General features: G+C 40.1%; 1 protein-coding gene across 4 annotated transcripts in view; it reads left to right on the top strand.

Annotated features, from left to right (window-relative positions):
* Positions 1 to 20,926, top strand: part of tead1b (TEA domain family member 1b) — a 47,057-nt gene that overhangs the window by 3,224 nt on the left and 22,907 nt on the right. For all 4 annotated transcript variants that reach the window (XM_051379215.1, XM_051379214.1, XM_051379213.1 and 1 more), the window contains exon 3: positions 9,805 to 10,057. In XM_051379215.1, the coding sequence (XP_051235175.1) occupies positions 9,901 to 10,057 (157 nt within the window). In that variant the 5' untranslated portion in view covers positions 9,805 to 9,900. The remainder of the gene's footprint in view (positions 1 to 9,804; positions 10,058 to 20,926) is intronic.

Here is a 20,926-nt window from a genome sequence, read left to right as displayed (position 1 = left end):
GTGAGAGTCATAACTGACTGCTGGGGAGAAGCACCTGTGTAGTCCGTGCTCCATGCAACAGGTGCCATAAAGCAGGGATGTGTTTATTTTAGCAGGATGGCATCTTGTTGAAAAATGGCATTTAATTCCACTAATATTTGTTCAATATTGAATATTTCTGGGTCCTACTGGATGTAAACAGATCAGGTCGTACAGTTGGGCTTAAGGTTGAGGCTACATATATATGTATATATATTTAATACCAAATTCTTCAGGTTGAAATCGTCACAAATTTAATTTTAAGTCATGGCTATCTGTTAAATAACATTTTTATAACTTTTAGCAGTTGTCTGTTTGTGTAGATGGATGAAGGAATAAATGTATTTATTCCTCTGTCTTGGTGGGTTGATAAGACGTTTTCAGGGTTAGTTTATTTGCCAGTCCCAACAGTTAAAAGCTTTGGTAGTTATCGATTTTGGACAGTAATCCATACCATACACGTATGAAGGAGAATTTGATGTTAAAATAAAGGTCTGACCTGATTGGAAATACAGATGTACGTGCAACAAGCCATGTTTTCTATTTGTAGTAAGGGCCTGTGAAGTTCCTCATGAGAATGCGAACGCATTACGCGTCCCACATTTTAATTGAAATGATAATACACAATATTATTTTTTGTTATGAAAATCCTCGGCTAGAAAAAGATCTGTGATCTGTAATTGAATCTGGACCTAGCGTCATTAATTGTGTAATTAGATGTGATGTGTGGCAGAGGTAGAATCACATCAAAACATCAGTGTGCTCCTCGGTCAAAGCACACTTTAAAAAGAGGACACTCCTGCAGGCTTCCAGACTGTGTGTGCCCTGAGGTAAACCCTGGTCTAGAAAGAGAATTTTAGAGTATGCACTGCTGCTCAGCAGTTTGAGCAGGGCCCACTGAGGCCAGTGGAGAGTGCCACCAAAAAGGAAAATCTGGCTCAAAGCCACTGACGTCATCTAAGTAAATCTGCTTCAGTACTGCAGCCATAAAATGACTGCCAGCTACCGAATGCACTTTGGCCCTGTCAACCACCTTAGTAAGTGCAACACAGTTTTTTTTCCTCCTTGTGAATACTTATGGAAGACAGGCTGTGTTTAAGTCTACTGTTATTTTTCCTCAAGTTGTAACAGACTTCGCTTTTTCATTCAAAAGGAACAAGTCATGTTTCTGCCTTTCCAATTTTGCATTAAGCACCAAATGATTGAGCTTTTCTGACCCTTTGAAGTCATACCACATTAGTATTACATCCTCATAATTTCTACCATATGGTCAGTCATGTGTGCTGGAAGAAAGACATTTAGACAGCATAATGCCATAACCACTCATTACTGACGTGTAGTGCCTTTAGAAGTTATTAAGACGCTGGGACATGTACTTTTTCTTCCTATTCTTATTTGAATAAAAGGGCAAATAAATGAGCTGCCTCATGATCACACACAGATGAAAAGTAATATGCACTCCATGAATCATTAGATGAGTCAGTTTCTGAAACCACTATAAACATTTTGAGTTCTTAACCACAATGAAAGCAGGAAATCTCGGCTTCAACAACTTCCTTTCTCAATGCCGGCCATAGTAGCGGTAGTGGTGTTCAGCTTCCCACTAGTGAAAAGAAACCCATGGAACAAAGGCACACAGTCACTTCATTTACTGAAACTGTGTATAATTTGTGGCTTGTATTCAAATGTGGGTTATTCAGTCTCTTTGGCACCGTATTCCCCAGTCGTTGCTTGTAATAAATTCCCACAAGACCTTTCATCAATGGTCGGAGTATTGTTATCATGGCTGACACAGATCAGGCCGGCTCTCTCTGCCCTGAAGGTGCCCTGGATTCAGTGGAGGCACAGATAGACTGGAGGGTAAGCTCCCAACATTAATATGCAGGCTGTGCCCGGTAAATTAGTTTGGAATCTGATCCGGGACACGGCAACGGAGAGCTGTATTGTTCAAACTGTTTTTTTTTTTCTCTGTTTAGTCTGTTTAATAGACCCAAATAGTAGTCGTTAATCAAGAGGAGTCTTGTTGGTTTATAATAACATAATCAACACAGGTTAGCAGTTTCCTGCAAGCCCTGGTCAAGCAGGAATATGTAGAGCATGTGTGTGTGTGTGTGTGTGTGTGTGTGTGTGTGTGTGTGTGTGTGTGTGTGTGTGTGTGTGTGTGTGTGTGTGTGTGTGTGTGTGTGTGTGTGTGTGTGTGTGTGTGTGTGTGTGTGTGTAATTTCTCAATTTGTCAGAGCAGTGGCACAGAGGAATTCATTGATAATAAGAAAAATATAGAATATCGCCAAACCTATTCTTTTAAAATAGCTTCCAAATGTTTGGATGTGTTACCAATCAAGGTGATTGGACAAATATTCAAGAAAACATGGATGAAATTCTGCGTTCAGTTTTGGCTACTCTGAAGACTGTACATAGCATCTTATAGTGTCTAAATTAACAACTACCTGCTCAGTGTCTCACACAACAGCCTTGGATACTTACTTCTCATTACCCACCGAATGCCCCCCAAAAATTCCAATTACAGTAGACCATACAAGTCAAGATAACTTCACTGTTTGTGTTTGCTTTTTGTGTACTGATCTCAAAATTGATTTTTTTTTTTTTTGGGATGTGCTAGAAGAAGTCATAAAAATAAAAAAAGTCTTTGTTACATTTTTGTTGCTCTTGTGGGATCTTTGTATCCTCTCTGTGTGTCCTGCTCCCACTCGGAGAACCTTATCTTCATACTGCTGTTGAACCCGATGAAAGAGGAATTTGGAAAAATATGTCCCCCTTTTTTGTGCTAGGTTTAAAGGAAGAATTTTCAATATAGCTTTGGTTTGGCTTAGGATTTTGTGATCATGCCAATACCCTAGTGTAGTGTAGTGTATTGTATTCTGGGATGGTTAATATGGCAGCTTTAACGTTACAGGTTTTTGATCATTTCTTGTATAGCTGACTTGTCTTTCAATGCCAAATATTTGACATTAAAAAGTGTTTTAAAACTGTACAAGGTGAAAAGCCAAACAACCCCTTATTAAATTGTTTCAGCACAGAATTGTATACTGGTCATAGGCAGTTTTTCATTTCCTTAGAAATTAGTGTTCAAATTATGCAGTTATTAGTAACAATTCCCATTCTCTAAGTACTTATATGGTTAAAACAATTAGGAAAATGTATGATAAAAACATTCAGCGCTTTAGGTACAAACAGATACAAACCTGCTCAACTTCCTAGAGCTAGGCAGGTTAGTATAGCATCAAATGAACAGTAATTGGCCTCACCTGTTGGGTTTCATTACTAATGAAAATACATTGGTATGCAAATATATTCTTAATGCACCTACAGTCGTCCCCCAAATAAAGTGACATGATACATATTTGGTAAGTAGTACAAAAAAAATATGATTTGATTTTGTCAATTTCCCCAGGGTGCCCAGCACCTCTTAAGAGGCTGTTTTATTTATGACAGACGAATCCAGTGTGATATGCAGGAGTTGCCAAGTGAAAAAAGAAAGGAGAGGAAAAGATGGATGCAGAGAGACGAGAAATAAAGAAGTATATAAGGGGATAAATGATGGCTAGAGAAGAAGAAGAAGAAAAGAGATGAAAGTCAGTGTGAATTGGCAGAGCCAAATGCAAATGGTGGCCTTCATGCTCATCACTGTGATTTGTTTTTTCATGCCCATCCGCACGCGTCCTGAATGAGCCAGCCGCCAGCACTAGGCCTGCTCCGCTCTCATAACTGTCAGGAGATCCTTTATCTGACGGACCTTTATTTACAGCTTTAATTTCCTGAGCTTTATGTGTTCCGCTCACACTCCACACTACTGTGACATGGGCGTATGCTGTGTGGAATGCACTGCAAATTTTTGATAGGCAAGTGTCTTCTGAGCTTTCATTACATTTCATGTTTGAATGGGAAATTGTATTTTTTTTTTTTTTATATATTTTGGTATTTCTGCCAGGACAGGGATGCACCCTCAGAAGGAGAAATTTTCGTCTCTTAGATTCAGTCAATTTTCCCTCTGTTGTTCAGAGTGGCAAACCTTTAGCTATGCCTCTTTTCTGGGCTGCCGACATATCTGATGTTGTCCAGGTCATGTTGTTGCTACCTGTTTCTCAGTCTGAGGCAGGTAGAGAGGGGTGCTTTGACAGAACCTGTAAATCAATCCTATTCTCTGGCAAACAAAGATTGATCCCACGGTGGCCTGATGGTTGCTGGGCGGTGGGATCCAGGCCGCAGATTTGAGTGGGATGATATCAGACAGATTCACGGCACCTAAGCCTGCCGGTTCAAAGAGGCATGAAATAAACACGAGGCCATTGCCAATAACGGAGGCAGCATAAGTAAGCTTTCTAGCCTCTCCAGTCTACCTTCAGAAATTGGTATTGAAAACCCTGTTTATTCATTCATCTGTACTCTAGATCTGTAGATTTATTCATGAAACCTAAAGAAAAATCCAATACAGAATCGATAGTTTTGTCCTGACATTCTTTCGTTAGTTTAGTGACATCCTGTAATCTGTTAAGAAATGTTTGACATGAATGTGATCATTAAAATTTTCTCTTCAATTCACCTCGTTATCTTTTCTTAAATTAAATTGCTGTAGGTTAAGTGTGTTAAGCACTTTCTTTTCAATTAAAGGCAGGATATGAATTGCCACACCTGTTTATTTGATTCCGATTTATTCTAAACAGTAGTTGCATGCCTGAACTTTACTTTAAATGGTAAAGCTCTCTAAATAAATTGAATTCGAGGAGTAGTTCCATAGATTTTTATTTAAGTGTATTTTGCGTGTTTCCTGTAACTTCATCTCAAGGTCCACAAAGACCTGCTGTCAAATTCTTCATTCCATAAACATAGAACATTTTCCTCCAAGGTAATTAATTTGTTTTAATGACAAACACAAAATGGAATTTCAGTCATGTCTGACATTGTAAATGTTCACACTTGGTTACGCGTTGCTCCAAATGGAATACTTTTGACATTGCTGTTATAATTATGCAAAGGCCAGGATATGTCTTTACAACATGCTGAAAATGTTGAGTTTTGAAATCACATGGTAATTATAGTTTTACACACTGTGGCCTTAACTACTGTGGGCCATTATGGGGTGCACAAAAGTCATTCACAGAATCATTATTGCACCCTCTGAGATAACGGCACAAAAGAACTCCACATGGAAAATTACATTTGAGACCTCTCATCTGCTATTTCATTACCTTGCTCTGTCTGATGGGTGAAATGGGTTCTCTTAATTTAAGGAGCTGGATTCCAGCTTGGTGAGTGGTTTATGTAATCTCACGGTAAGTGTAATTTCCCATAATGCCATGTCACAGCTACTACTCTGCTTAGCTACCACATTCACTTATTGCATTGCAGGCCATCTCCACCCCGCATTTCACAAATAAGACCATTTCTATGGTGTATGCCCTGCAAAGACAGAAGTATGCAATTATCTGTAAGCCACAAGTGTTTCTATGGGTGACATTCATACCTTCTTTTGACGGACATAATTAGTCCACAGATTCTACAGCACTAGAAACCATCTTGGTTGACAACTCCGGTTATTCACATGTTGCGCACAGCAAAGGCATCCATCAGTGGGTGCAAAGAACGGATGGGGAGGACTTTCATTGTTTCATCTGTGTTTGAACGAAGAGATAGTCAACAATCCCCATCTTCATTTGACATGACAAGTCACAGAAAAACGGGTTAGTGGTTTATGAGATAAATACATTGGTTTTTCTGTTTACAGAAAAAGTATGCACTCTTAACTGTGTACACACGAATAACCATACCCCACATCCTTTTCTTCCTTCAATTCAAACACTCATTTCCTCTTTCGTTACTTTGCCACATCCTATATTATATTCGTAATAATTTGACATTTAACGTTGGTGTACTTTTGACAGTGCAGCATCTAGAAACAAGAGTTGGATAAATAAAAAAGGTTGGGATGATAATTCCACAGATCTGCCCAACAAAGACAATCCTTGGATCCATATTCATATTTGAAATCATAATAAAGAAATAATCTAATGTTAACACATCAAGCTAAACTTTCTGTATGAACCCATGTTCTCATTATGTTGCTAATAATGTATAATCATATGATTTTTTAACAAGTAATGCTTAAATCCTTCCATAAATTATTTTATGGGTAAATTGTTGCATTAGTCTGCACCCATGTTTTATTCATGTTCATATATATTGTTATTCTCCAAACGTGTTATTTGCAGCCACCGAGCAAAGGTTGAATTAAGTCTGTAACTTCAAACAGTGACTTGAAGGAATGGATGAATGCAAGGTGCGACACACATCTGGGCAGTGGCCAAAATGCAAAAGTGAATCTGTGTGGCTTGTTGGCCTAACTTTTATGGTTTCACTTGTTAGTGAAACTTGAAATTTATCAGGATAGCTTGAATCCCCATTGGGTCTTAGGGATTGTTAACATGCCTTGCATTGAGGTCCTATCAGGAGCACTTGAACCACTATCAGGATTGTTGTGTTGTTTGTGTTGTTTGTTTCGGTTGACTTGTTTCATATTCCCTCAGATAATGATCAGCATCCTGAAGACACATTTGATCTCATATTAGAGAAAAGCCCTCTGGAGAAACATTATTTATGGGGTCATTTTTGTAGAAGAGACGTATTAATGTTTATCTGAACAGAGTGGTTTTAGTCATGCTCGGTGATCTAGCTACTTCAAGATTCTTCTTTTCTTCCCTCTTTAGATACTTTCCAACACGTCTGCACGTAGCATTGGGACAAATAATCGATAAGGCAATACATCGGGTTATGCCGTTGCTTGAACAAAAAATCTGAATTTAGGGGAGCACATTATTCAGCTGTAGTTATTTAATATTTATGCTGATCTTACATGAGTGACTTGCCAGATAGGATAGTAGGTGGAGTTGGGTTTTAATAATTCATTGCATGTTACTGTAACAGTGTTCATTTCCTGTTGTGACGTTGGAGGAAAGCACCTGCAGAGGAGGGAAACATCAGTGTGTAAGAATCAATCCGGTGTGATGGACAGGGCCACAAAGTCACTAAAGACTGCTCAAAGTATCACTTTATCAACTTTAACATAATGTATGAAAACAGGTAATCAGTGGTCTTAGAAAAATAGGTATTTTAGAGGTTTAGAAGGACATACAGAACAAATACCAGACTTATAGTTTATCTATAATATTTGATTTTCCTTGGCATGATTTGATAAAGATTTTTTTAAGGAAGGTTTTAGTAGAGTTGACATTATAAAGCTTTATTGAAACCTACTGGCAGCAACTCCAGAGAAACATATCTGTGCAAAGTCATTCCATTTTAACATTACTAAAGCTTTTGAAAATACCTCCTGTAATTCAGTGTTTGGACTTGATGATGATAGAAACAAATATTTGGTTTAGAACCCCATCTTGCAATGGAAATGTAAGCTGGAAGTGATTATGAGCACAGTTCATCATTTGGTTGGGATGAGAGGAGCAAAACTAGAAAGAGTCCCAGCCTTTTAGTGGTTGAAATGGGAATTTTTTCCCCCTCCCTCATCAGTTTGTGAGTTCGTTCTGCAGTGTCAGCAGTCAGCACACAAAAACGGAATTCAGTAAAAGCTCTCTGCTCTCTGGGAGTTTTTTTCCCCCAACAGCTTGCTCCCATCCCCCCTTTCCCCCTCATGAACTGACATGCTGGAAGAAACATATGCTACTATTCCCACTTCCTGACAGCTTGTGCTGCTTGAATAGGATCTTGCTCAGGGAGGAAGCAGTTGTCTGGAAAGAGGGGAAAGATTAGGAAAAGAGAGAAACCTCAATGAATTATTAGTAAAGGAAGTAAAACATAGCAGTGTTTTTCATTGTGAATTAAGGGTAAAGACAGTAACAATTTGACAGTTGACCCAAACTCTGAGGTTTTCTGTAGTCCAATCCGTTTCTGTGTTTGGTCTTGAACTAGACTGTAGATTAAAAGTTGCTCTAACATACAGTACAGTGTTACTGAATGTCCTCCATCAGTGTGTACACTGGATTTGTTAAGCCACAGTACTGTTGTGCACCCAGAAATGTTTGATAGAGCTCACAGCACAGTAAAAAATAATATACTTATTATGTTTAAGGAAAAACATAGAAAAATAACTCTTCAGGTTGCACAGTATGAGTGAAGCAGTTATAGTATAGACAGCTGGAAAATGCAGCTGAAATGAGTCTCGAGCCTGTCGGAGAATTTCCTCTTTCAGTCAAGTGAGAACTATACTCATAGATACTCAACTCATAGATGTCTTATCCACTTGTTGCTTTGCCTATTCTCTCAGGGAACTGGTTCCGAGAACCTGCCCATCAGAAGACATGCCTTCATTGTATTCTTCCATGCTTTTGTGTTCAGTTGTTGTGCCTTGGAGCAAGCTTTTTATAACATTCACTCACAAACGGAGCCACATGCATGTCTGCTGGCTGTGTGTGTTTTGGGGCTTAAGCCAGCACACCTCTGCTGTCATACAAGTATAGACTGAGCCTCTATATGATAAGTGACCTTGTTGTCATTGCATACCACCTCAGTAAACTCTGTCAAAGTTTCTTGAGGTCCTGGGTCAAACTCTGTGGCTGCTAATGCCACTATGTGTGCAGAATGCTTTCATTTCATAAAGGCCACACAGTGGCCACTGACCGCAACACTGCTGAATCTCATTTTACCACACACATGCTTCGCTGGTTCCCAGTAAAATGCCATGATTAGTCACATCTGTACATTCATGAAGTTGTATTGTGTAATAGTCATTTCTCAGAATATGTGGGATTGTCTGGTGTTTTAATGTTACTGGACATGCAATGCATTCTACTCCAGATGCTGTCACCGCATAATGATGCAGTCCCCAGTTTATTAGCTGCAGATTCACCCTGGAGCATGTTGGTCTTGTCAATAGTTGCTGGTGAGATGAGACTTTCTCCAGCTGTGTGAGCAGCTCAGTAAGATGCACAAAGGGGGTTGGTTCTACGCAGTAGTCTGCAAACGGTAGTTTTCTTGGGATGCCTACACGTCTGCAGCCTTTTGCTTCTAAAAAAAAAAAAAAAAAAACCCTCTGGCTTCTCTGTGTGGCTCGACTTGTCTTTGTGCCGTATATGCCGTCATAGTGTGACGCTATGGCTGACTGGTCATGTGAGCTCTACAGATGAGTAGATACAATGCCTTTTTTTCTATTCATTTTATTTCATTTATTCACTACTGTAACACCACACCTTGGGAGTTCCTTTGCTCAAGGGCATCTCCGCAGTGGTGTTACTGAAGCTGCTGTCTCATTTTACTGCCCAAATTTATCACTCCAGGAATCAAACTAGCACTAGGGTGACAATTCTGATGTGTTACAGCTTGTAGTATATAAAGCTAAAAGAGACTGCACATGTGCTGAATGAGGGTACAAAGTGTATTTCAAAATACAAACATTGAGCCATCCCATGAGTATACCCTATAAATGAAAGAAATCAGTGGACCACCTTGTAATCTCTCCTTTATTTAACCTGTGTAGTGTTTTGTGGACACGTTTATCTGATCTGAGTTTTAAATGTAATGTTTCCCCTGTCATTTAATAAGAAGAAAGTGCCACAAGTCCATGAAAATGTTCAATTGTTTAAACCCATAACATCCATTGTAAAGCAACAAAATTCTTGGCCAAGCTTGTTTGGCTACTTCCTCTCCATATTGTGCTCTCAACTAACACTGTGTACTGTGTTGTTTTTTTGGAAGCAGATGTCCGCTGCTCTGTTGTGGAGATTGACCGTTTGTTTGTGTTTGTTTATTTGGGAATTCCAGGTGTCTCCCTAGTCTGCTCCAGGCTTCAGCTTGGAGAGCCCAACCGCCACGATTGATCCCAGCAGCTGGAGCGGCAGCGAGAGCCCTGCCGAGGACATGGAGAGGATGAGCGACTCGGCAGACAAGCCTGTAGACAATGATGCCGAAGGGGTGTGGAGCCCTGATATTGAACAGAGCTTCCAGGAGGCCCTGGCCATCTATCCTCCTTGTGGACGCAGGAAGATCATCCTCTCTGATGAGGGAAAGATGTATGGTGAGTACAGATGTGTGTATGTGTGAGTTTTATGCATGTATGTGTGGGAACTGAAGGAGCTGAAATGTATAGTTTGAAATTTGGGGGAATATGCTGATTTACTTACTTGCAGACAGATAGATGTGAATATTGATTCCACTCTCGTGTCTGTATGGTAAATATAAGATGGAGTCAGGTAGCAGCTGACTAGCTTAGCTTAGCTTAGCATGAAGACTAGAAGCAGGGGGAAATGGCTAACATGCCTCTATCTAAAGGTAACTAAAGTTGCCTACCAGTGTCTCTAAAGCTCACCGATTAACACGTTATATTTAATGTGTTTAATCCATACAAATGTCAATGTCAATCAATCAAAAAGTTTTTCAGGGGTTTGTCTGTGGGACTATTTATTCGCCTCCAGGAAGTATCTGCACCCAGCCAAGAAAGTGACTAGCACATAAATCCCCTTAAGACCACAACCTGTCATTTTTTTTACTTAAGTGTATATGGATTAACTGTATCTATTGAACAGACAACAGTCCCTTTTAAAGAGGAAAAAATGCATGAATACATGGCCCTGCGGAGTAATGTAATATTATAAGACTGTCCATCTCAGATTTATCAGTGATGTACTCTGATGGTGACCATACAGGCCCTACTCTGGTTCACAGAAGTGCAAGTTTATAAGTAAAGCAGCATGAACTATTAGTCAGTAGCAGATGGTACTGCGGCTGCCACCAGCTGTGCCTCCTCTCCTCCCTCCATTTCCCCCATTCCTGGCTGGGTGATGTCATGGAAAGAGGGAATATTTTCTCTCTGTGGTGTTGGACCGTCTCACAGCCTGTCAGTGTCAAGTGAAAGCAGAAAGCTCCTCAGAGCATTCGCTTGCAGCTGTCATGTGACCCCTCCGGCCAAACAAAATGTAAATTCTAGGAGTTGTAGTGAAACCCCTCAGCTGCCACTACAAAGATGTGGGCTCAGACAACCGGACCCTCCCCACTGTCTCTTCCTCCAATTCCCTTGTCCCCACACAGAGCGAGGCTGCCAGAGAAGCTGTCTCTCTGCCGTGGATTAAAGCATGACAATTCAGTTTTTCTAGAGTTATAAATGAGCAGTGCTAAGTGCGTTTAAGTTTTCTTCCTCTGGAATCTAAAAAAGATTGTAGCTAAAGATAGATTCAAAACCCCAATAACAAACCCAAAGAAAGGTTTTGTTTTTATGGTCTTGAATCTACCTTAAAATCTGCTGAAGAGACAACCGTAGTGTTGAATAGAGCTTCGTCCTGCCAGATGTGCTCTGTATCTGGTTACACATTGTCTCACCAGTAGCAGAATCATTGGGCTGTCTTTCCTACCATTACTGAGTCAGAACTGTTTGGCACAATAGTAAAATGATTTTCTTTCATCTTCCAGTGTGCAAACTGAAAAGATACATTTGGGAGACCTAGTGCATGGTTTCATGTTGCAAAATTATGACAATATTGTTGACTGCCTCTGTTCAGCTGCTGTCTGCGGAAAGAGGTGTAGAAAGGCGGGGGAGGTTCATGTTTTGATCTTTTGTTTTCAGATTAAGGGTGGAATTATGGATGCAGTCCTCTCGCTCTTGTAACATATCAGAGTTTGTTGGGACCTATTGTAACAGAAGACAGATTGGAATCGGTCTGATGTATGGATGCTTTTTCTGGGTCTCGTTGTTCAACTCTGCAACTGTTGCTGCATCCCGGTGCCAATCCCATCATGCCACAAACTGTGACAATCCCCCAAAGCTAGGAAGGCATTAAAAGGTGCCATGAGTCTTTTCTAGAAGAAAAAAGAAGCCACATTTTATTTTGAATATATTGACTTAGTCTATTTTTAGAGCGTAAAACAAATTAGATCAGGAACAATGAAATTAATTTCGAATGGTGTTATGGCTTACTACGGTGTTTGTGTATCACATAGTCCGTTTAGCACTATAAATGGTGACATGGCATTACCAGGCATCAAGACAAATATAGCAGGACAGTGCTGATGCCTACATTCACTCTGAAGTTAGAAATGTTTTGTAGCCATATCCCATAAATCTTAGACAATAAGGCCTAGCTGTAAGGAGTGGCCAGTTTGATTAGCTCAGTGTTAAAAACAAACTCAGTGTTGTGAATCTTTTGAGGAATGTTTGGAATGTGCCTCAGTTACTTTCCCCCTTAATCCTTTGACATATTTACAGTTTTTGTGAGCAAATCTTACAAAATGCTTCCTGATTGCTTTTGACTCATATCTCCAAAGTAAGGAAACACTTCTTCATGCATGCTATCTGCAGGACAATATCATATTGTTCAATGCAAATGGTTTGTTTTTTTTCCTTTTCAAACCTAAAATACCTAAGGCTGAAAAATTTATCTTTTCTTCCCCATTCTCACTGCAGCCGGCCATTGATCAAACGTGTGAAAATATTGTCATTAGGAATCGGCATTCAGTTTCTAATTACAGAATAAATGTTGTTGTGTGAGGCATTCATGATGTTTGCATTTGATGCTCAGTTCAGTAGTATTTGGCTTCATCTGAGACACAATGTCTGACAGGTGAACCAATATAAATCTCACACCTATCCTGTTCACTATGGGATGCAGGAGTCTAAGATGTGTTGTTGTAAGAAATGGAAAAAACTGTCAAATGTATAAAGGCAGCTTTATTATTTAGAGAACTCGAATGGAAAAATATTGAATGAAATCCAAACCTTGGCTGCATGGCCGCCATAAAAACAAAGATGCTCTCTTTGACATGTGAATGTGTATTCTTTCTAAGATGCCTCATATTTGTGCAGTGCTCCCTGCTAACTGCTTGGAATGCCATCAGAGATGATAAGTAACCATGAAGTGGTCCTCCATGCTGCTACAAAAGATTGATTTGTCTAAAACATCCAGTGATTTGTCTTTTAAGAGGGGAAGGGTTCAGCCAACCATGGTGAGGCTGATATGTCGCTGTAATCCAGTTCCATAGGGTTTAACAGCCACAGACAGACACCACACAAAACCTCTCGTGGCATCTGAGATGAAAGTTGGCTACAAGGAGACAGGTATTTTGTAGTTGAGAGACCCTGGGGATGGCATAGTGTTCCATACACAGAGCTCATCACAAGAGGAGCCGCCCCGAGTGCCCTTAAGCCCTTTGTTATCCTGGGGAAGAGTGCAGTTAATTAGCAACAGTCTCTATAGCAACTGTGTTGCGGTACAAAACAATTTCTAATTTCTGCTTCTTAGCCTATTGTGGTGTTTACCTGAAGTGTTTCGGATGTGCTGAGACCACTGTGGGCTGGCACTGTGCCCATTCTCTTAGGCAATGGAAGCCACCACATCTGCATAGACTGCATCACCCGGCACTTGCCATGGCCCCGGAGTTTACTTCTGAGAATATTTTTAAAAAGTAAAGGGAAATAGAGGGCACTGGCCCCTAGCCAAAGGCCTAAGACTCTGCACTTGCATAATTCACCTGCTGTGCTAGGCTGCATTCATTTATCCCAGAAATAGAGTTGATAAATGAAACAACACGCTTCACTCAAATTGTATGTTTATTCATTGAGTTATGTATTTGCACTTGCCCCACAAGCTAAATGACATTGGTGAATTTTTCTCAGTTACTGTTGAAAAAAAAGGGAAGAACTGATTTTTATTCCATCTACTCACAAATAAATATGTAAATACGTACTCTACTTGTAGGTACCACACCCATGTAGTGTTTTTTCTTGTTGTTTCTGCTGAAGATGCAAGGCAACAATTTGTATTTGAAAGTCTTTTCAAATGCTTATAGCAGAGACATATTCACCTCTGATGAGAATGTTACGGTACTTTTTGATACCTGTGTCATTGTGTCTGCTGGTGTAAATGTGACTTTGATTCAACAGAATCAGCAATCAAACCATTAATTGCACATATTTATCCTCAAAATAAGAGACGCCGTCACCAAAAAAGTGAAATACCCCTTTATCTTCTAATATTCACCATGTAGGTGAACTGCTGGACACTATGCCTCTGTCCACACGTGTCTTTTGATGTAAAGCTTTTCCTATTACCACTCTGCTGTTTGCTCTGCCATCTCGTCAGTGATCCAGCCCAGACCCCTCCTGTGGGAACTAAGTGGCACTTGGTTTGCAGAGATGCCAAGGATGAGTTAGATATAATGAGCAGACCTGGCTTGCCCCCGATGGCCCAGCACTGTGCTCCTCTGGGGCTCGTCTCATCGGGCCGAGCATGCTCTGAGACAGAGCGAGCAGACCTGATCCTCCCTGCTGGGCAGATAATGAGGAATTCTGGGATCAGCTCAGGCTCCCCGAGTCACCTACATTCACTCAGAATGGAGTGTGAGGAACTTCATTGCAGGAGAGGCATCACACACCTTCAGAATAATCCCTCATTTGTTCCCCTGCCATTGTCAGTGTAAGACTACCGTGTTTTCACACACATGGTAGTGAAAAAAGTCTAATTATTTTATGTCTTCCTCAAAAGAAGTAACTGTCGAAAGTGTAATAGTATTGATGCAGGTATGATGAGGGAAGGAAGAAGTCATTTTGAATTAGGATTCAAGATTTTAGGGTTGTGACAAACTGGTTATTTATTCATTGTGGGTCGCTATGGAGATGACTTCCTTCAACCTGACACAGTGACAAGGATCAAACACGAGCCTATGATTGCCTCGAATGGGTCAACAAGCACAAATTGATCCGGTTTTGTGACTCTTCTCCTGAACAGGGTGGAACATATGTCAGACACTGCTTTATTCAACAGGTGTTTCTATTGCGGACAGGAATTTCAGTTGTTACTGATGTTAATGCTGTATTTATGTAACCGAATACCTGACTTATCCAAAAAATAAAAAGAGAAAGTAAAAAAGAGGCTGTGAGTGAGAGAGCATGTGAGAGATAGAAACTAAACAGAAATTGAAACTGATTTTATGTAAGGTAAATCTACTGTACTGCTGTTTAACATTGACGTGTATGGAAACTACAGTGGAAGACTTGTAGGGATTAACCAGTGACAGCGGTCTCATATGAATGGTCCACGTCATTTGAAAGCGTGTTCACTAGAGAGCATCATACATGAAGTATGAAAGGTGTATGTGTTTGTCCTACTGTCTCTCCAGTGGCGTGAAACACTCTTTAATTTAGACGGATGCATTATTCAGGGTTCAAAGGCAAATCCAACAGCTGTGTGATTAAAATAGTATATGTTTTTTTTATGTGATCTCGTCATGTCCCTCGAAACAAACCTTTAGCTGACAGTCCTTCTGCACCTGTTGTTTTGCACTGCAAAGGAGTTGCACACATGGTTTTAAATGCCCAGTAAAAGAAACATCCAGGTAAAAGATGATTTGAGATCTACTTGATTTCACCATACTTGTTTTGTTTGATTCAATTCCTTTGAATCTTTAGCTTATGACCCATGTGTGTTTCTATGTCTCTGAGAATGTGCAATTAATGAGACTCAGACCCAAAATGGATCTACATTTAGAGCTCCCCTGTTGCTGAGCAGCAGAATTGATTTTGAAGTGCATATTATTTCATGCCAGTCTGTTCAGAGGGCAGATTTTAGCTCATACTCATGCCCCTGTTGTGGTGACCAAGCATAACATGTTGTGAGTTGTGTGTGAGATTCCAGTTTCCTGCCCACAGACTCATGTTGTCGAGGGTTCACGCCTCACAGGGCTGCTCATTGTGAACAGTGGTGATAGAGGGGCTCAAGGTGTACACAGTACTGATGCTGACCAGGCTGTGATGAGATGTTACTGGGGATGGATTTGAGTACAAAAGAGTTGATTTTCAGAGGCAGAGATTGTGGAAATTGCTTCCTTGATCAAATGGTGTACCTTATCACCCTAAAAACGCTACTGAATGCAAATGTGTTGCAAAAATTAACATTTTTGACTATGTTTCAGTATTTAAGAAATGTAGTCTAGTAGATTTTTTTTTTTTTACTGCATGCATTTCCAGGACTGCCTTGGAAAGAAGCCAAAATGATCTGTGTGTCTGTGTTTGTGACTTTCAGTCAGTCTGTGTGGAAGTGTTTGCACTGAAGGGTTGGATAGCAGGCTGTGGCTCTCTGCCTGCCTGAATCAGGAGTACACGGGGTGTGTCCCTGCTCTGAGGTCTGTGTGAGGCCCTCTGAGGCGGGCTTCTGGTTTCAGGTTGCACGCTCCCAATTGGCTGGTTTTGTTTGACTAAAACACAGGGAGACTCTGGGCTTCTTAAAGATGCAGTGTCACTTTTGTGCTCTCTTGAAGAACTCATCTGTTTGACGCTGATTACATCATATTCCATTGATGAAACACTTTTATTCTGATGAGATCATCTCATACTGATGGAACCATTTTGTATAATCAACATATGAATGGAATCTGAATGCCAGTGTTATTCTCTCGCAGGGACTACACTCCAGTGCTAGCAGGGACAGTCATCTCTTCCTTTGCTGTTTATGGAATAGAGAAAGGTCTCTCAACACTAAACAGCATCCCTGGAAACAAAGGAAGACACAAGCCACAGCGATAAAATTATCATACTCTAATGATGTGTTATAGTCTGACCCTAATATCATGTATAACCAATACTATTTTTATCATTATAATGTAATGGTAAGTGCATGTTTATTATGTTGTGACGATCAGGAGAATTTCCATTAACTGTTTGAGACCTTGCCTCCTTTCGGAACTTGGATTCAATATGAACTTTCACTCAAGACGCCCTCAGCTTGTGCCCGTGATTACAAAAGAATGCGAGACACGAGCCCATCAAACCACAAAGTTTGACTTTTCATTTATATGTACTGGTCGCAGCCAACATGACTTCCTTTGTCCTCAGATGCTGAATTGATCCTGAGAGATTGAAAATATTGATTTGACTCAGTGTCTTACTTTGTTGTGGAGAAAGGGGGGGGGGTGCACCTTCCTGACTGTTAGCGCCGTGTTCACACATTGGACTTGCCACACAGCCAGTTCCTCGGGAGACTCATAATTACAGCCGTCCTTTCAGATTAGTCCAGCAGCCTGTCCAACTGTGTCTTCACTCCCTGGTCATTTATTTCATCCCTTTCCCTCTCCTGAGAGGCACACCTCAACACAATGACCAGGCCAGCCTCTACAATAATGTATGTGATGATAAACACAGTGGCTCCTAATTGATAGAGTGATTCAGACAAGGGCTGCCTGTGCAAATTGGTCCCCTGTGAGTATATTGCACAGAGTTGGGACTAGCGGGTTTCAGCTCTGGCCTCGTTTGAGAGGCGTAGAGCGGGGAGAGAGGAAATAGAATGGGCTGGACCTGCTGAGTGATAAAGAGGCTGTCTTTGCCTCCTCAGCCCCATCTGAATAAAGGCACAGTTCAGCAGAGGTTGGCTGCTGTAATCCTCTCAGTGTCTCCAGGAAAGCTCAGGTTAGTGACCTGCTGCTTTGTGATGTCTTGTAAGATTTTGAGAGAACACCTCACCTTTAATCCCCCACTGTTCAACTAACACATTAGCTCAACCGCTCCTGACCCAGCCCCTGCAATAAAGCCTTTTATCCAGCTCAATAAGGTCATTTGAAGTTAAGTATTGATTTCTTTTGGTGTCCAGAGAAAAAATGGATTTTTAAAGAGCTGTTAATTATAGTTGCACAATGCATTATGTAGAGAACTTAATTTTGCCGTAGCTGGATTTTTAAACCCTGAGTGTAGGTCATAGTAAGTGTGTTTTACATCTACCTGTCCTTATGTGCATTTTCAGTTTGCGCATAAAAAACTGCCAGGAATTTGAAGAAAAGTTGAAATATTGCAGAAAGGGTTTTTACGCTTGGCTGACGTGGAAGAGTTGGTGTATCAATGAAAGCAAAGTGCAGTGGAAACAGACGTAACAAATAAATCATGACGTACATGAAGAGTGTGACTTCAATGTCCACTGAAGCTTTCACTCCACTCACCGGAGAGACAAAAACATGTGATTTGCGTGAAGCGTAAGGAGACTGTAATGCTCCTCCATCACGTTGCATCCTCTTCTTTTGCTGTGGCTCAACTCCTAATATTCACATAATAACATTGGATAGAAATTACACATTAATTCACATTTTTGTTTTGCTGATTTTCTGAATTTTCAACATAATTTGGATGGAAATTAGGTCACTGAAATACAGTGACTTGGTGAATGAATTTGTAGATATTGCAGCTGATGATTAGATTTGTGTTCTATAGCAGTAGTTTTGTATTTGAGTACCAATAAAAGCTGATACAAGTCTGTTCACAAGAAATATGTACTTCTGATTTCTTAACCAGTTCAATATCAGACTAAAATACCTTCCGTTTAAATAAAAGCACATATAGCAAAGAATAAAAACCCTAAGCAGTGCGGTCATGGTTAGAAAATACAAGCTTTATGTATGGCAAATGTTTCTTGCCTCTATCCGTCTAGAGTTCAGGAACTTTCAGGCTTTGAAATGAATGAACTGCTTTTAATTGTAGGCTTTCTTGTTTTTTTATGTCCCTGCTTTTCTTGTCTAAATGAGGACTGAATAGAGTTGTTTCCGGTGTGTATATATATGGGAGGAACACCCATGTACATGTGAGGCCAGAACTCCAAAAGAGCATGTGAGAATTTTACGAGACATTAAAAAGCTTGCTATGTGTAAATTAGAGTATGTTAAAAGATTACTCTAATAAATTCCTCCCACTGAATCATGGCTAAATACCTAAAAAATACATCACACATAATGTGTGTACAGAGCCCGTGTAATGAAAAGATATATGGACTTGAACTTTTTCCGTTTTAGCCCACAGGCGTGTGTGTGTGTGTGTGTGTGTGTGTGTGTGTTGGAGGAGGGATTTCTATTGTATCTCAGAGAATGGCTTTAGTGTTTGTGATCATTGTTGCGTCACACATGCGATGTTTGGCCTTGAAGTCTTTCTTATGGACCCACGCTTCCAGTTAGGGTCTAACAATACAGGAAGTTAAAGCACTGTCTGGAGTCAGATGTTATGATCAGCAGACATTTATCTTCTGACTTCCACAAGACATTTCACTGCTGAAGGGGCTTGTTCGCTCAGTAGCTCTGACCTGCATTATTACTAAATGGGAGAGAAAACCCAGTGATACTGGTGCTTTACTTCAGGAAACACCTGCAGGTTCTGGCCAGCGGGAGACCGTTTTATATTTAGTTGTAATTGTTTAATCTTACATAACTGACATATTGAGTTCTCGCTACAGCAGTTACGTGTGATTTATTCCAGTGAAATTATTCATAAAAAACAGGAACCTAGTTGTCAGCATAGTCTTTGGTCTCTCAGCCAGGGCTAACATAATGCTAAATGATATCTTGGCGTTTTCCCTCCAAAAAGGGCACTGTCAATTTTCTTTCAAACCACAAGTCACAGGTTCTCCTCCACTTGGCAAGCAGTGGTTTCCCATTGATATTGCAAGTAAAAGGCTTCCTGCTCCCTGCCTGCGATTCCCAAAAACCTGGGACGAATGCCTTCATATTGTTGGTTTAGTCTATTGTGATGCTAATGTCTGCCTGAGACCCTTGAGTCATCTATCACGGATGACAGGAAAGCTGGGGCCATTGTATTGGCCCACCACACACACACACACACACACACACACACACACACACACACACACACACACACACACACACACACACACACACACACACACACAGACACACACACACACACACACACACACACAAACACACAGAAACAAACATACACTAGGCTGTGGTCTACATAACTTTTAAGCAGAAGAAACCAAATAGAAAGATTCCTTGAACAATTGGAAGTGATTAAATTTGTAGATAGAACTTTTTGATAAATTGATTTATTATTCATTATAAATAATAGTAAAAAAATGCCTATCACATGTTTTCAAGGGGTCAATGTTACATCTTTTATTTTATTTTATTTTTTTTACAGTTTTGTCTGACCAACAGTTCAAAACTCAAGATTATTTAATTTACAATTATATAAAACAGCGAATGCCTAAATAAACTTACTTGGAAGGCTAATTGGAGGCTTGAGCCTGAATACATTTGTCAGAATTGTTCCCACTTAATATTCTGTCAATTAACTAATTAGTTATTTGATTGTTTTAGCAATATATTAGTTATTAGTTGTTTATTTAAGAAATTAGTATTGTTCAGGATTTAATAATGTATAGTAGGTAACTAATGATTATTTTCCGAATTGATTAAATTATTAATAATTTCAATCAATTAGTCTATTAAGTGTCAAACGATGGAAATTCCCCAACGCAATTTCCTAAAGCATCATCAGATGTCTTATTTTGTCTGGCCAACACAAAAACACCTAAATATTCAGTCTACAAGTTGGTAGAACAAGGAAAAACTGGATTGTCAAAATACTTGTTATATACTTATTAATTATATGCTAATCCGCTAACTGTTGCAGCTCTAATGTGTACTCTCAAAATGTTTGCATAACTTTCTTTCCCCAAAATTGCCGTGAAACATCTTTAACTAAAATCTAGTAAGGACACAAATGATTACATTACAAGATGCAGAGAAAGGCATGTGGCTGTTTTTAGGTCCCAAATATTTTACTTCTTGATCATCGTCTTATCATATTTTTAATCAAGCGTGGATTAAAAAACTGAAGAATTGAATGAAGGGTTAATAATAGATCTGTTGTTACAGTCCGGGCAGCGTCACATGTGTACTCTCTGTTCTGTGAAGCTGCCCTCTCAGGCCCTGCAGAGAGAGACAGCCGAGTGGTAGAAGCCACACACATGTAGGCAATCTGCCGACTGATTCTCGGCCAGGCCCAGCGCTGTCTCATGGCAGAGTGCTGGGCCAGATGTGACTGTGGTTGTGCCTGCATTAGAAAAAAGTGCTGTTACAGGAAATGGATGCTTTTAAAAAGAGGAAAAGGAAAAAAAAAACTAGA

Source organism: Dicentrarchus labrax, unplaced genomic scaffold (genome assembly GCF_905237075.1).
Source record: "Dicentrarchus labrax unplaced genomic scaffold, dlabrax2021, whole genome shotgun sequence".
In the NCBI taxonomy this organism is placed as follows: Eukaryota; Metazoa; Chordata; class Actinopteri; family Moronidae; genus Dicentrarchus; species Dicentrarchus labrax.
The sequence above is the reverse complement of the archived record's forward strand: the minus strand, read 5'-3'. Positions and strand labels throughout refer to the sequence as shown.